Below are 15953 nucleotides of genomic sequence, written 5' to 3'. Positions count from 1 at the left end.
AGATCTTCGAAAACAGGGATTCTGACCTGTAGTCACATTCGCACCCCTATCACACAAAGGACATCCCAGAATTCACCGTTCAACATGCAGCTGTGTAAATGTCGGCTGGGGAAATAAATGAATGACTGGGTAAAATGTTATCGAGAAACAGATGCCAAAAAAACAAAACAAAAAAAAAAAAAAAAAAAAAAGAAAAGCCTCCTAATATTGCTTCAGTTTGGAACCAAACTACAAGATTTTCAAGGACAGCACTAATCCTATTATCCACGCTTTGTACCCGAGGATGCCTCCAGGAGACGGAGGGGCTCCTGAGGGGAGGCGTGTCCCGTGTCCCCTGTTGCAGCACGAGGACTCCAACACATGGGGATCTCAGATGGAAACGCTGCGTAAAAGTGAAGTTCTGTGGCAACGCGTTATTCTCAACTTAGCAACTTCCTTACAACTCTTCTTTGAGCCCCGAGTTTTAAAACGTGGAAGGGAAGGATGAAATACCTGCTCTAGGATATTCTTGAGGTGAGAATAGGCCTCCTGGGGGGTGAATTTCAGCTCCACTATCAGGCGATCTATCTTATTAATCACTAAAACCGGACGGATGTTCTCAAGCCAGGCTTGTCGCAGAACAGCTTGTGTCTGGTGAAAACAGAAAAGAAAATGTGAAACTCACGATTCGAAATAATTAAAGCACCTTAAAAGACCCTGATTAACAATCAGCTCATTTGCATACTCCTTTATCACAACTCAGACAACACCGTTCACACAGGTGCGCTCATTAAGCACTTAGCACGGACTCTGTGTCCGTGACACAGAGGGAAAGAGCTACAGACAAGAAACGGTCTTTGCCTCTGCGGAACTGACAAGTTATTTAAGAAGGGTAAGTTGTGCAGAAAATAGCAGAGTTTGGTGGAATTATACACACGCACACACTTTTCTGAACAACTAGAAAACAAATGCTCATGTTGCCAACACACAGGCCCCCAAAAACAGAGCCTTCCCCCAGGAGGCCCACGCACACCTTCCTGCCCACAATCCCCTCTCAGAGCGAACCGCTGCTCTGCTATTCTGAAGTCAGGTGCATTAACACCACTATCCTTTCAGGACAGAGACGAAGGCTCTGTCTCGCAAGTCGGGGGACCTGAGCCCTCAGGGCTCGGAGGGGAAGCAACAGGACAATTACGGCACAACTTCTTGCAATTATCAAATTTCCCCCATCTGAGTAATTTAAACCTTTTACTATCCTTCTTTAAAAATATTGGGGCGCCTGGGTGGCTCAGTCAGTTAAGCGGCCGACTTCAGCTCAGGTCATGATCTCGCGGTCCGTGAGTTCGAGCCCCGCGTCGGGCTCTGTGCTGACAGCTCAGAACCTAGAGCCTCCTCGGATTCTGTGTCTCCCTCTCTCTGCCCCTCCCCCGCTTGCACACGGTCTCAAAAATAATAAACTTAAAAAAAATTTTTTTTTTATTTTTTTTTAATGTTTTATTTATTTTTGTGACAGACAGAGACAGAGCATGAGCAGGGGAGGGGCAGAGAGAGAGGGAGACACAGAATCCGAAGCAGGCTCCAGGCTCCGAGCCGTCAGCACAGGGCCCAACGAGGGGCTCCAACTCACAGACCACGAGATCATGACCTGAGCCGAAGTTGGACGCTCAACCGACTGAGCCACCCAGGCGCCCCAAAATTTTTTTAATAGTAAAACATACGAGGGTATGTTAAGAAGTAGGATACAAAGGTGACGGCGTTTTATAAGATAAAATGTAAGGCCTCCAAACAAGGCCTTATAAGAACCGAGCCTGGAGAGCTACCGTAAAGGCCAGGTGTCCCACCACACACCCCCTCCTTTCCCACTGAGGCGGGGGGAGAGGGAGGGGGCGGGGGGGAGGGGGCGGGGGTGGAACCATAGCCCAAGAAGCCCACAGAAGAGAATCTCACGCGGGGGACAGCTGGATTGGCCTCTTGCCATCGACGACCTCTCATGAGAATCCTCCTCAAGTTCAACACCCCCAGACTTGGCCGGATCCTCTCTGAGAGGGCATCGTAGACACTGCCAAGTACTGAAAGGGACGGTCATCGTCGCTATGATCCCTTCAAGATGCGGGTGACTGACTCCATCACACAACGTTCTCGAATGAAACGTACAGCCAACTTTCCGCCAGCAGAATGTCCAGAATGGCACAGAGCCGTCCGTGCGGAGTCCCTCCCCCCGTCCCCGCCCTCCTCACCCAGTGACAGATCCCCACATCAGGACCTACTACCTGTGGGCAGACTCCTTCCACAGCATCGACCACGATGATGCAGCCGTCACACACGCGCACGGCCGTGGACACCTCGGAGGAGAAGTCCACGTGTCCTGGAGAGTCTATGAGGTTAATCAGGTAGTCCTCACCACCTACAACAGAGCCAGAAAACACACATTTTCCGTCGTGCGGGCACACAGCGCTCCCTCCCAGGCATTCACAATGAGAAACGTGCCGGGAGACACAATAGAGCTAAAGAAGCCAAACAGGTCGACCCACCACCGTCGCCCCGACGTGGGGGTTCCCACCGATGGACCTCCGACCCCAAGGGGCATCTCTCCCTGACGTTGCCGGGCTTCGTTCTTCTAAAAGGGGCCGCTTACTAAGGGCTTCCGTGAGCCAGGCACTGTGCTAGACGGGCCTCGGGACGCGCAATCCCACGTTACCGAACCCTCAGCAGGGCCCCGTGAGGTGAACATCACCACATTCGCTCTACAGGTTGGAAGTGGAGACCGGCAGAAAACGAGCCTGGGTGTAAAAGCTGGTCAAGAGGGGCCCACACAGGAAATGCCGACTCAAAAAGACACGAAGCACGTGGCCGCTGCTTCCCTACAAGCTCGCAGAGAGCAGGGTGTGAATCTGAGACTTAGACACGCAAATCCGGGGAGTCACTACGTGCCGAGCAGTGCGCTACGTGCCGCGGGCACACGCGGATCACCCCCTTGAGGCCTCACGAGGAAGAAGACCATTCAGCTTTTAGGAGGGCGATGACCGTGCGATTTGTCCCAAGCCCTGAAAGTCCCTGTTCTATCACACCCCAAGTCAGTCCCACATCCCATTAACACCCCTAAGTCAGTTCCAGACAGGCCAGGACGATGAGTCACCCTAGGGCACAGACATGTCACGCCAGATCGCAGTTAAAGAAACCACGGGCTCCAGAACTACTCCGGAACCCAAGGGCCGGACTTACACCTGGAAGGCCATTTAGACCCGTTTCCCCCCCCATCCAGCTGGAACACCGACGACGTGCCTTGCGCCCCAGGGGACGGGGCTAAGAGTGACCACCACCACAGGGGGCACGGCCAGGGCCCCTGTCCTTGGACTCTCAGGGCCTGGCTCCGCCCCAAGCATTCTACACACACTGTCCTGCGTTTACCAGCCCACCACCCTTTGAGGTTGTCGCTACCACGAGCCCGATTTCAAAGAGCGGGACTCGGGCACAGAAGAGCTCAGCGTCCTTCTCAAGGACTTCTAGGTAGAATGCAATCCAAGGAAAACCGCCTGAGATCAAAGAGTTTAAAATGGTCGTGTGGCAGTTAAACCTGGCAGACCCCAAACACATACTTTAACCACCCCACTCAGGACGGCACCAGGTTCATCTCTCCTGCCCAGACTCCACCGGTCGGGGACTTCTGAGCACCGGGTTAAGGATTCCAAGGCGCGCTGGGGCTCAGTGGGAGAGACCGCCATCAATTAGCAACAGGCTGCTTCTTACACATCCCCACCCGCAACGTGTTCCCGGTCTTCTCGTGCAAATTGCTTTACACGGATTTCTGGCTCCGCTGCCCCCACCGGGGAGGGCTCTGAGCAGACAGAGGACCTGGACAGCTCCAAAGAAGACCAAAGCTGTCAAAGACCCTGGGCCTTGGGGCAGTGGCCCCCGGGCCTCAGTGGGGCCTTACTGTCAGGACTCACAGCACCCTCTGGGATAAGCCCATGCCCTCTATAGAATAAGCCAGAGGAAAATGAGCAGCGGCAAGGGAGTCCAGGGTCCTATCAGCTCCCGTCACGTGAAACAGAAGCCGTGAGACGCCTAAAATCTCTCTGCATTCTCCTAGCCTAACCCTTCATTTCCTAGAGAAGCACGCCCCTGAAGGGAGGAGAGGTAGGTACCCAAGGTCACTGAGTAGCTGGCCAGAAACACGCCCAGGTCTGTCTGACACGGAGGTCTTGACTCCTTTATGTTGTGCAGCTGGGGAACCCTGGCTCGTTCATTTGGATGAACTCCAGACTCCAGTGTGGGACAACTGTAAGCACCTTGAAGCCCGGGAATACCCGGATCGGATCCAGAACTTGCAGAGACCGTGTCTGCTGTCAGGTTCTTTACAGAATTTAAAAATGCACTCCCAGAGAAACCTCGGGCTTCCTTCCTCGGGCTCTTGCCTTTTACTGGGGTTACAGAACTTCGAGGTAACATCCAGAAAAAACAAACATACCTATCTATCTAGCCATCTGTCTGTCTATACTCCTCTAATGAGGCATCTAAATCCAGACCCCCTGAAACTCATTCAGGGACAGCAAGTCCAGACCTAGAAAACAACAGAAAGCTAGGAATACACAAAGTGTTTTCACTTGCATACGTGGGAAAAAAAAGTGCGTGATCAAAACCCTTTGGGAAATGCAGTGGCAGGGTGGAGGGGTGAGGAAGAGGCTCACCATGCACATACACCCTAGTAAAGGCTCGAGGAGCCCTGCAACACAGAAGCCTGTCCGACCTCCCCAGTGTGTCTGATGGGGAAGACCAGCGCCCTCCTCAGTCACATGGCTGACGAGTGCCGAACTCAGCACAGGGCCAGTCTCTGACTCGCAACAACTATTTTCATCTTAATACCTTCAAACTCAATGTCAAAAGTAGGGAAAAGAAATCCAATGTCCCTCAGAGGGGGAAGAAAGCCAGTAAGCACAACTGGTCCGCCGTCTTCAGCCACACTGTGCCTCCCTGACTTGTTTCCCTGGGCAGAAAAGGGGCACAGAGAGGGAGACACGGAATCCGAAGCAGGCCCCGGGCTCCGAGCTGTCAGCACAGGGCCCGACATGGGGCTCGAACTCATGGAATGTGGTATCATGACCTGAGCTGAAGTCAGATGCCCGACTGAGCCACCCAGGCACCCCCTAAATGATCTTTCTGATTTGTCCCTCAGTCCTGAAGCTGTGCACAGGACGGACTCCTGCTAAAGCATTAAACCATCCATCCCAGGCCTTCCAAAATATGCTCCTTCATTTCAGGCACTGGTCTAATCAGCAGAGCACCAATCCTTTTTTTTTTTTTTTTTTTTTTTAAATGTTCCGGGCAACTGGGGAAAAGAAAAAGTTGGAAGACCTGAAGTTAATCATGGGAGGCACCTCCCACAAAATTTCTGCCATTAGGGAGTTATGGGAAAGTAACGTCTCCCTTGCCCGTGAGTCCTCCAGTTTTAAAGCACCACGGATCATCGTTTCATTTGAAGATGCACATCTGTCACGAGCACCTGCCAAAGATCCCTGCGAAGAGGGAAACTTCCCGTGAGGCCACATTCAATCCCCAAAACACTGGAGATGTTGGCCAACACACACACGGAAAGCTGAGGAGAGAAAACGTGCCTTCAAACGAAGGAAGAGACACACTCCTCTCGTGGACGATGATGTGCGCATCGCACAGGCGTCTTTATGCCCCAGCACACCGGGAGAATGCTACTTCCCACAACAGGAGTGTCGGGAATACAGGCAGAACCGGGGCCATGAGACCGTGTTTCTGAGGACATCGCCTAGAACACGGAACACTCACGGACGTGAATTTACCCCAACTATATGGCAGCCACAGGCTTCCACAGGAGATCCCACAGTCGTCCCTTTTTATATCTTAAATTAATGCATAAAATCATGTAAGATCAACCGATACGGCTTATTTCACGGAACCACGCGATGCATTTTCTCTCCCATCTGCTGACACAGGGAACAGGTCCCAGCAGGAGAACTGAGCGGGTACTCATGAGAAGGCTGTTATAGGAAGAGATCACGGGTGGTTGACCCCGCCAGCAAAAATGTCAAACGTGAGGCGGTTTAGGGGGGAGGGAGGAAACAGTGATCCACATGCAACCCTGAATGGCCGACAAATGAGGCCCATCCCGAAGTCCTCTCCAGACTCCTCCCAGCACGAAACAGGTCAGACCACACATGGGCCTCCCCTGGCTACGCTTTACCTCACCGGCCCTGGGCTCTGCGTGTGCCCACCGACACCGCAGCTCAGCCCGCGGCCACATCCTGAACTGACATCACGGAGAGCTTCTCCGCCTCTGAAACCCTGCTGCGTGGGGAGTAAATCTAGTAACGACACGTCCACGCCGTCTTGATTCGTCCATCACTGGCATTTTCGCTCAAAAGGATGTATGAGTAGGAACCAGGATAAAGAAGCCTTGTATAAGAAAAAGGTCGACGTTCGTTTCTCGGAACCTACGTAAGGGTTCCAAACTTGGCAACTTGCTTGGAATCTGTTTACCTCACCCTGGAGGGAAGGTCAGGGACCATGGCCTCTTACTCAATTTTACTGGTCGTATGTGCCACGAATAAGGTGCGGGTCCCAGGGTCAAGGAGCTGAGTGACAGCAGCACCCCTTTGACCAGGACAGCACAGGGGACGTGGGGCCAGAAGGACATATGAACGTCATCTTTCTAAAGACGAGGCAGCCTTGCGCATCCTTGGAAGCAGAGAGGATGAAGTTACAGGAGAGAAGACACTCCACAGGACCCAAGTCCAGAGCACAGCCCTCTCGTGGTAACAGGAGAAGAGTAAGCACAGATACTAATACCATCACATTCTGGGGCGCCTGGGCGGCTCAGTCGGTCGGGCGTCCGACTTCGGCTCAGGTCATGATCTCGTGGTCTGTGGGTTCGAGCCCCGCGTCGGGTTCTGGGCTGACAGCTCGGAGCCCGGAGCCTGCTTCCGATTCTGTGTCTGTCTGTCTCTCTCTCTCTCTCAAAAATAAGTAAACGTTAAAAAAAAAACAAAAAACTACTACCATTACGTTTTGAGGTGTGGCAAATTTCAGCTGGCAAGCAGCTGAATCTTTTCCATTTGTGGGACCCAGCAGGTAAGGATGCCAGCTGAGGTTGAGGGAGGGGAAGGGAGGTGGGCGGGGGTCCAGAAGGAGGTTCAAATGGCTCGCTGGAGAGAACGCAAGAGACCCGGCAGAGGAGAGAGGGAAGTGCCACAGCCCCGCGGACCGGCCGGGAGGAAAAGGTGTAGAGCTGGCTGTGTCAAGGATCAGAGTTTTGCCAGGAGAAGTAAGACCGAAGGCCGAGGGAGCAAAGACACCGAGGACCTTGGAGAGACTGCCGGCAGAATGACAAATCCGGGCTGTCAGAGGCCGGGAGTGAATGAAGGGCACTCGTGAACATCATCAAATCAGAGAATGGGTGCCTGACCACACAGGTGAGAGCGGGAGAGAATCAGGACTGGGGGCAAGGGAGCCTTCGATCCTCAAACGTCACCATGGGTAGTTCCAGGCAAGGCTACAATCTAGAAAGGAGCCCCGACAGCGAGCGGGTGGAGAAGCAGGAGCCCACGCTGCCGGAGACGCCACTGTCGGGCACGGTGAAGGTGAACTTGACAGATTTGGGTAAAAAGGGAAATTATGAGCCAGGCCCCAAAGTCACTAACAAGCAGGCACCGTCATCAGGAGCCGTCTAGGACAAGAAAGACGAGAGCGGTTAGACGGGATGAGTCTCAAAAGAGATGGGGTGTTAAAACAAGGCTGGAAGAATTAAGCTTTGAACTAGGACCAGGGAACGAAGAGAATGGCAACCCCGCGTCTCACCCCAGAGACAGATGCGGGAGGAAGGAGCAGCGTTCACCGGAAAGAAGGACAGGCAGAGCAGTGTCCTGGGAAAACAGCCTGGAGGCGGCGGAGAGATTGGCAACGACAAGACGGCAAGGAGGCAGGGATGCCGGTTTCCCTTGGAACGTCTGCAGAGTGTAAGTTTCGGGAAGGAAAGGAGCAGAGGGAGGCTGACGGAGGGCGGTAAAGCCACAGAAACGTGCGGAAGAGACACTGGAGAGGCTTCCATCGAGGGCAGTGACCGAGCGCAGCGGGCACGTGGTTGACGCTGGCCCCAGACATCTGTACGTAGCCCCCGCGATCCCTCGTGGACGGGAGCCGCCGGCCACGGTCTGCACTGACCCGCCTCCTCCAGACCCGGGCCCAGCTGAGCGAGCTGGGGGCGTAAGCACGTGGTTCCCAGGACCACTGCCCCATGCTAGCCACTCTCTCCCCGGGAAAGTTCCTGAAACTCCGCGAACTCCACTCGGTACGTATGTAAAATGAGGGTACTACGTGTCTCCAGAGCCACTGTGACGATCACACAAAATCCCGTATCTGAGGCTTCCGGCCCAGGATCCCACGCACCCATTTTCTTACGCCTGCCACCAACGGAATGCTTCACAAAGAAAAGCGTTATCTTAAGAGGAAAATGTTTGACCTGCAGTCAAACAAGGGACAACGGAGCCCGTCCCTCCCAGCCTCCGTCCCACAACGAGGACAACCGTCGGGACTGTGGGTTAATGTTCACATTTCCGGAAGGAAAGGGAAGCTACTGCGTCTGAGTGAGAAGAACCTTCTGGTGCATGCTGGCCTCGTGTGAAGGTGGGTGGCACGAGTCCCCTCCCCTGGCCTGGTCTCTGGAGATTAAGAGCAGGTGAGCCCGCACAACGCCCTGCCTATTCTTGGCCTCCGAGCCACACGTGGCTGCCTCCCGGCTGGATCCGGAAAGTCCCACCGAACCAGGTTGTTAGCTAGCGTATGCCTCACGTTACAAACAGAAAGCCTAAGAATTAAAGTCCACTACAATTTGTTCTACATGGTGTTTAAAAGAATTTTAAGTTGCCAGTAGTTTAAAAATTGGAAGATTTTACCAAAATCTCAATGCCACCTTTTCTTGAAAAAGACTCCCAAAGAGCATCAGTTGCTGCGGCTGAATGGCATCCGTCCCCGCCTGGAGGTTACGGGGTATTTCACACGTGGGCACAATTCACTCCCTAGCCCTTAATGGGCCTACCCGGATGGCCTTGCTCACGTAGAGGTGTCCGCACCAACACCACCTCAAGAACCGGGAATACGGTGATAATCACATCTGACTGGTACTGTAGTAAGTAGTTCATCATTTGGGGGGGAAATTTAGTTAGAGACCTCACAGCCTGCATGTGCATCTATGCACGCACGCACACACACACGAGTACGGCTGGATTGGACGTAAAATGTGAAAACATAACGTGGTAAAACTGGAGTGATTTTTATTTCATTCGGGTGTTCCATAACGTATAGAATTTTCTATAATACACACAAATGCGACACGTGTAAATTTATTTAGAATTTTCTTTTTAAAGTTTATCATCCTGAGAGAGCGAGCGAGAGAGAGCACGGAGGAGGGGCGGAGACAGAGGGAGAGAGAGAGAATCTCAAGCAGGCTCTGCACTGTCAGCACAAAGCCCCACTCGGGGCTCGATCCCACGAACTATGAGATCATGACCTGAGCACAGATCAACGGTCGGAGGCTTAACCAACGGAGCCACCCAGGCACCCCAACTTATTTAGAATTTTTAAAAAGATGAATTGGAATGAACACTTCATTTCAGAAGTTCTAGGACAGCAATATTTATGTACCGGTATAAAGAATGGCTATAGAACAGAAATGAAAGCAAACATGCCTTGAGACTCTTCAAAGAACAGTCCACGAATTTCAAATTATCTGACCCACTTAAAGACATCTCTCTCATCTTCATCTGAACTCTAGGCTAAACGATTCAAAGGAATTACATCCCCTTAGAATTTTTTTTTTATAAAGTACGTTGCCAGGAGTATGTCCTAACTCTTGACCGGGTAAATGTACGATATCCCTGTGGGAAGGACACAAAGAGAGATACAAAAAAGGAAAATAACAAGGTTTAACAACATGGTCCCGACCCTTGAAGCAAACTTTGGTGACAAAGGTAAAGACAGGAGGCTCCATCTTCTTCTCAAGGAAAAATTGGGTCCCTGGAGGACAATATAGAAGGTGATACTGTATCACCTTCTAGAACATGCTTGGGTTTTCAACAGCATTTCTAATACATGCCTGGGTTTTGTAAGCCTATTTACTTACTCTAAACTAGAAAAATACTCTTTCGATCCAAATAAGGATTTGAAAAAATTTTGGAAAGCCGGTTAGATCAAGTGTCAGAACCAGAAAGCACTTAGAAAAGAATCTCTGTGCTAAATGTTAATTAAGAGGTTATTTGGAGGGGGGCAGCAAGAAGGGGCAGACACAGGAAACAAAAACCACCCGTGGAGTTTCTTCACCATCAGGTTTCCCTCCTCCGGGAGGAGGTCCCCCTCGGATGGCCCCACGTTCACGGCAGGAACACCCTCTTGCAGAGAATCAGGACCGAGACACAGATAGGAGCGTATCTCGTGTCTGAGGCGTCTGAGGGCAAGGGCCCCACTCTTTGTACGTGTGGAGAGGAGACTGCGCACCAGCCGTCAGGTGTGACAAATGTCTACGCCAGAGCCCCCGCCAGGCAGTCACGCTCCCAGAGAGACACAGCTGACACCTTATGACTCCGCACTCCCATCGGCACTAGTCAGAGTAGGAGGCGGCCGTCCGACCCGCGGGTGGCCCATCCGCAGGAGCCACCTCTGCCCGGGCCTGGCAGAACAGATGAGCCCGGCCACGTCTTGCTCCTGAGAATGTGCGATCGGAAACACAAGAGAAAGCAGCAGTAAGCAACAGAAACGGGATGAAAAAACAAGAGTTCAGGCCGAGGGGAGTTTCTGCAGACGGGGACACTGAGAGGAGGGAAAAGCTGTGACAGAGAAAAGACTCACAGGGTGACAGAGACAAAGACGGAGAACAAAAGCCAAGGGTACCTAACGGTGGAGCCGCAGAGGGAAGAGCCTTAACTTGTCCCAACGGTACCCGGGGCCGTCTGGGAGCCAGAATCAACGTCTGCCTTCCATTTCTATGAGCCGTCACTCCGATTAACACGCCTGGTTTTCAGCTTTCAGGAACATTTCTCCCACGTCATAGCACACACATTCTTTCAATAAGCCAACCCTCCGCAGCACATGCGGGCTTAAGCCTCGGTTCTGTGTGGTCAAGGGAGCGCATCGAAAACAGTCTGGGAGTGAGGCGCCCAAGGTCAGAGCTGAACAAAACGCAGGGCAGACCATTCAACCTCCAGGGCCCTAGAGCCGGTCTCCTCCCGCACGAAACCAGAGGGACCAGTGCACTGGAACGGGCGAGTGGTATCGATAGAAAGTAAACCGTGACGCTTGCAAAAGGGGGTGGAGGACCTGGAGACAGAATCCAGAAGCTGACCCGAGAGGAATCATCCAAGAAAGAGAGACGAACGGTCCGAGTGTGGAAAAAGGCAGGCTGCAAAGCTCGTGAGGTCTATAAAAATAAGGGGAGGTGGCAAATAAACGGAGCGCTGCCCCATTGGCTGGCTCACAGAAGGAGGACATACCTTTTAAAACGTGACAGGTAGTTTTAAAAACAGAAGCCGTTACTTTAAATATTAAACACGTGGAATTCACCAAGAATACCCAAGAGCTTCAGGGCTGGTTTAGCACAAAACTATTTTAAAGACCGGCGTCAAAGACAATACGGTCACACCTCCCAGAATATTCCTGGGAGTCAGTGTCAGACATAGAACACTGCGGAAGACGAACCACAGATCCATTAGGGAAATGAAACAGAGCTTTATTATTTTCTTCTAATTAAAAAAATACACATTTTGTGTAAAACTTCCAAATGGTACAAAAGTAAACGTTTTGAAAACTAAGTTTCACATAATGCGGATACTGGCGTTAAGGCTTCGGTACGTTGCCTTCCAGACATCTTTATCTGCACGCTTGGTATTTTATTCCCAAAACACACTCCCATCTTACACATATTTACTCTGCAACTTGCTTTTGTCAACACATTTTTTCTACACGATAACATACAGATCAAACAGTGGTTTGCACAGCTGCGTGCATTTCACAGCACGGATGTATCAGTTTACTTGGCCATTTTCCAAAGGCAGACACGAAGGTTGTCGGCATTATTTTTACTAACACAGGCTTTTTGGAGAGTATTCACATGTATGTCATATACTTGTATGACTACTTCTGTCACATCAGTTCTGCAAGTGTTACCGTCAAAACGACATCCCGAGTTAGGGGAGAGCAAACTGTAACGAACATGGCAACCCAAGCGAGTAAGATTCTAAAGCCAGTACTGAGGCCACAGGACAGAAGAAGGATCCAGCCAGGAATGGAAGGCTAAGGCCTTGCGACCCTCCTGGTGGAGAAATCCGTACGATCACCTGGGGGGACGTGGGCAGGTGTGAACTGCCAGCTCTTCACCCTCGGGCCGGTCAGAGGTCCCCATCTGCATCCGAGTCTGGACAGCCTGACTCTGGCATCAGATCATCAGAGGCCAGAAGGAAATTCGTGGAGTACAAAGCATGGAAACGGAAGCGTACGCTTAATCCGGAAACAGAAAGGAGGACACCGAAGAGACAAACTATTTTTCTTTAAAACACAGATTGATTTACCTTTGGCATAATGTAGGGAAATGGCACTCGACTTCATAGTGATCCCTCGAACCTGTTCGTCTTCTCTGCTGTCCATGTACCTTAACTGTAAAATGCAACATACGCATCCTTACTTCCCAGTGAAATGCTGACACTAAGACGGTCTGAGCTGGACTTGTGCTTTAAACACATCATTTTTAAACTAAAAGCCCCTCGTAGTTTTTTAACGTGGGGAGGGGGTGAGGAAGGTGAGCTGCCAAGGGAAGAGAGCGGACGCCCCGAGAGACAGCACCACGTTCCGCACGCATTCCGGTTCCGCACGCCCTCCCCGGCATGTAGCACGCGGGGGGCCGGTCGTTCTCTCCCTGCTCCTAGGCTGTCTGACAAAGTCTGGGCAAACACTGAAACCGAAGATCTCTAGAAGCATCAGGAGCCTTCACTCCTTTTTCCATGATCAATGATAAACAAATACTGATAAACGATGATAAATGATTATTTTTTTAATTTACATCTCTCCGACTGTCAGTGGGGTTGAGTATCCTAGTTTGCCACACTGGCCACGTGGCATTCCTCTTCTGGGAGTTTCCTGTTCAAGATTTTTGTCCATCTTTTTAATGGTTATATTACAGACTTGTTCTGTTCCAGACAGAAGTTATTTACAGTCCCTGAATATTAGACCTTTGTCAATTATGTGTTATTACTATTTTCTCCCACTTACCAGGCTTGTCTTCTCACTCTTTTTATGGCATTTCCGGATGAACAGATGTTCTTAGTTGCAATGTACCTGAGTTGATCAAACCTACATAACGGGACGTACTTCTTCGTCTCATTGACGAAACCTTCTCTTGAGGTCACAGAAGTACTTTCCTATATTCTTTTCCCAAGTTTTATAATTTTGCTTCTCACATCCGACTGTTTCAATTACATGCTGATTTCTGTGTGCGGTGTTAAGGAGAAGTCCAATTTTATTTATTTTCCCCGCAGACAACCAACTGTCCGAGGACAATGCGTGGAGAGGCTCGTCTCTTCCCTACACATCGGAAATGCCAGCTCTGTGATCAACTCCACTGATCATATCCTCAACTCATTGGGGGAAGGAACTGCTCTATTTTTCTACTGCGAGTAACTTACCCTCGCAGCTAGAAACAAAGATCTCTTTAATTTCATTTCCTAAGACACTATTTTCATCATGACCCTCAGACTCCGGCTGCCTTCAAGTTCTTCCGGAATCCGGCATTCTCTCCACCAGGACTTTTCCTCTCCTGGGGCCTCCAGGCAAATGCTCCCCCCGAATCGAGGACAGCACCCAAATCAGCCCCGATCCCCTTTGTCCACTGTGCTCCCCCACCTGCCGGCGTCTCCCCAAACCACACACTCGTCCTCCACAGAACCTCACGCTCTGTGAGAGCTTCCACAGCTGGGCCAGCCGTCACCGGACTTGTTACAAAAACTCATTTCTGCATTTATGACATATTACTATACAGCAACATAAAGTACCTTTCTCAACGTCTATATTATCTTGCTAAACAGACGAGCAGCTTCTCAGACACCTAAACTGGGCTTTGCACTCTTCCTGGATGTCTACGAATACATCACACTGCGGACAGCTGCTACCTAGCGAAAGGCAACAAGACTTCATCGAATGCAATTACTTACCTTGCCTGCCAAGCGGCTGGAGATGATCCCATTGCTAGATATAAGACAGTCGGCCAGAGTAGTTTTTCCTGTTAAGATAACAATAGTAATTCAAATCTATTACTTTTGCTAAAGAGGAAGGGTGATGTAGCGTATCTACAGAATTAATTTCTGACCTTAAGAACTGCTTAAGCCAAGATTTCCCAGTTACCTGTACTGAGTGAAGTTAAGACATAATAAGCATTTCGAAGAGTCTGTCTGCACGGAGTGTCACCGGGAAGGACACAGACCCTAGGGCTCCAGAGGGCTGGCAATCTGTAGCTCCAACCCGCGATCTCATCGCCCTCCCCCGAAAAGTCATCGAGCAACTTTTTTTAACCGAAGCATAACCGACAGAGTAAAATGCAGACTCTTCAGCGACGACACGAACTACCATGCCAGCGACAGGAGAGAACGTGTGACGCGCAGCGTCCACGTGGCCCCTAAACTCTGTCCTACGAGAACTCGATCAAGTATCGCTACATTCATCGTGTGACAGCCCTAACGGCCATGCCACAAACTGAAGCTCTCGGTGGCCAGAACAACATGACGGCAGAAGACTCACGTCCGTCTCTGGACGGTACACGGCATACGACGTCACCAAGGGACAACAATATAACCTGCCACATGTCCCCAAGGATAGCCCGAGCTGGCACTTGCCGGTTAAACCGTCTTCGGGAAACACTTATGAGCAAAGCAATCCAGGAAGCTCACCCTCGCCTCCCGCGGAGGGCAAGCCCGCGGACGACATCGGCCACAGCGCAGCTACCACTGAGGCCACCCAGGGTCTCCTCCGGGGTAAAGTCTGGACTCGGGCACACACTGAGTTTCACGCGAGATTTTACAAAGACTACACAGTCTGAAGTGCAACAAACAGATAACTGTTTAAAGAATGCTGGGCTGAAGTGACAAACGGAGGGTCTTTTCTTAGGACAACCAAGTCCCTGGTACACTCTAAGAATTTTAGCAAAGCCACGGAATGGGTAACCGTACAAACCAGACAGCAGTCAGCGGGAGCACCGAAGAACACACGTGCCGCGTTCTCCGTGTGGCGCGTAAATACTGTGTGTGCGCACAGGCCTGGGGCGTCACTCCCCCGCCGTCCTGCGGGTACCACTCTAGGTCTGGCAGGCAGATTTCCCCGAGGACGTCAGGTGCCGAGAGAGCACCGTGTTTCAGCACTTTGGCTGTATCCCTGGGACCACACACCACTGACCTGCCACGTGCTTTAATTCACGAAGCAAATACACAGACGTGGACACACACCCACACTTCAGTCAAAGCTCAGGTCCTCGCAATGGGAGCAGCACAACTACACAAACCCGTGGGCGGGCGTCACCCACGAAGCGACCCCACCAGCCCTCCCAGCTCCCGCGCTACTCCGCTGCGGCCGTTCCGCCCACAGCGACAGCCACCTAACGGACCTCTCTGCCTTCCGTCCACACTGAACGCTCCCGCCGGACCAATCTTCCCACGGTGTTGATTACAACAGCCCTGCTTTATTCTGCTCTCCCGGTGGCTCCCTGCTACCCAACGGCAAACGTTAACCACCAGACTCACGACAGGGCGGGCACCTGCCAAGGGTTCCTCGTCAGTGTCCCCTCCGCCCCGTAAGGCAGGCCCAGTCTTCCCGGTCTAGACGCTGCGTGCTGACGCTCCCAAGGGCGAGGTGACTTGAAAGGGAGTTCCGACCGACCGGGGCTGTCTCACTCCAGGGCGGGGGCGCTCACCCGGATCCCA

General features: G+C 51.6%; 1 protein-coding gene across 2 annotated transcripts in view; it reads right to left on the bottom strand.

Moving 5' to 3' along the window:
- EFL1 (elongation factor like GTPase 1) overlaps positions 1–15953 on the bottom strand; it is a 125228-nt gene that overhangs the window by 107102 nt on the left and 2173 nt on the right. For both annotated transcript variants that reach the window (XR_007454179.1, XM_049614337.1), the window contains exons 3-6: positions 14196–14263; positions 12561–12645; positions 2250–2383; positions 493–630 (exon numbers count right to left, since the gene is read on the bottom strand). Coding sequence is in view for 1 of the 2 variants with exons in the window: in XM_049614337.1 (XP_049470294.1) it covers positions 493–630; positions 2250–2383; positions 12561–12645; positions 14196–14263 (425 nt within the window). In the remaining variant the exon portion in view is untranslated. The remainder of the gene's footprint in view (positions 1–492; positions 631–2249; positions 2384–12560; positions 12646–14195; positions 14264–15953) is intronic.

Source organism: Panthera uncia (genome assembly GCF_023721935.1).
Source record: "Panthera uncia isolate 11264 chromosome B3 unlocalized genomic scaffold, Puncia_PCG_1.0 HiC_scaffold_2, whole genome shotgun sequence".
Taxonomy (NCBI): domain Eukaryota; kingdom Metazoa; phylum Chordata; class Mammalia; order Carnivora; family Felidae; genus Panthera; species Panthera uncia.
The sequence above is the reverse complement of the archived record's forward strand: the minus strand, read 5'-3'. Positions and strand labels throughout refer to the sequence as shown.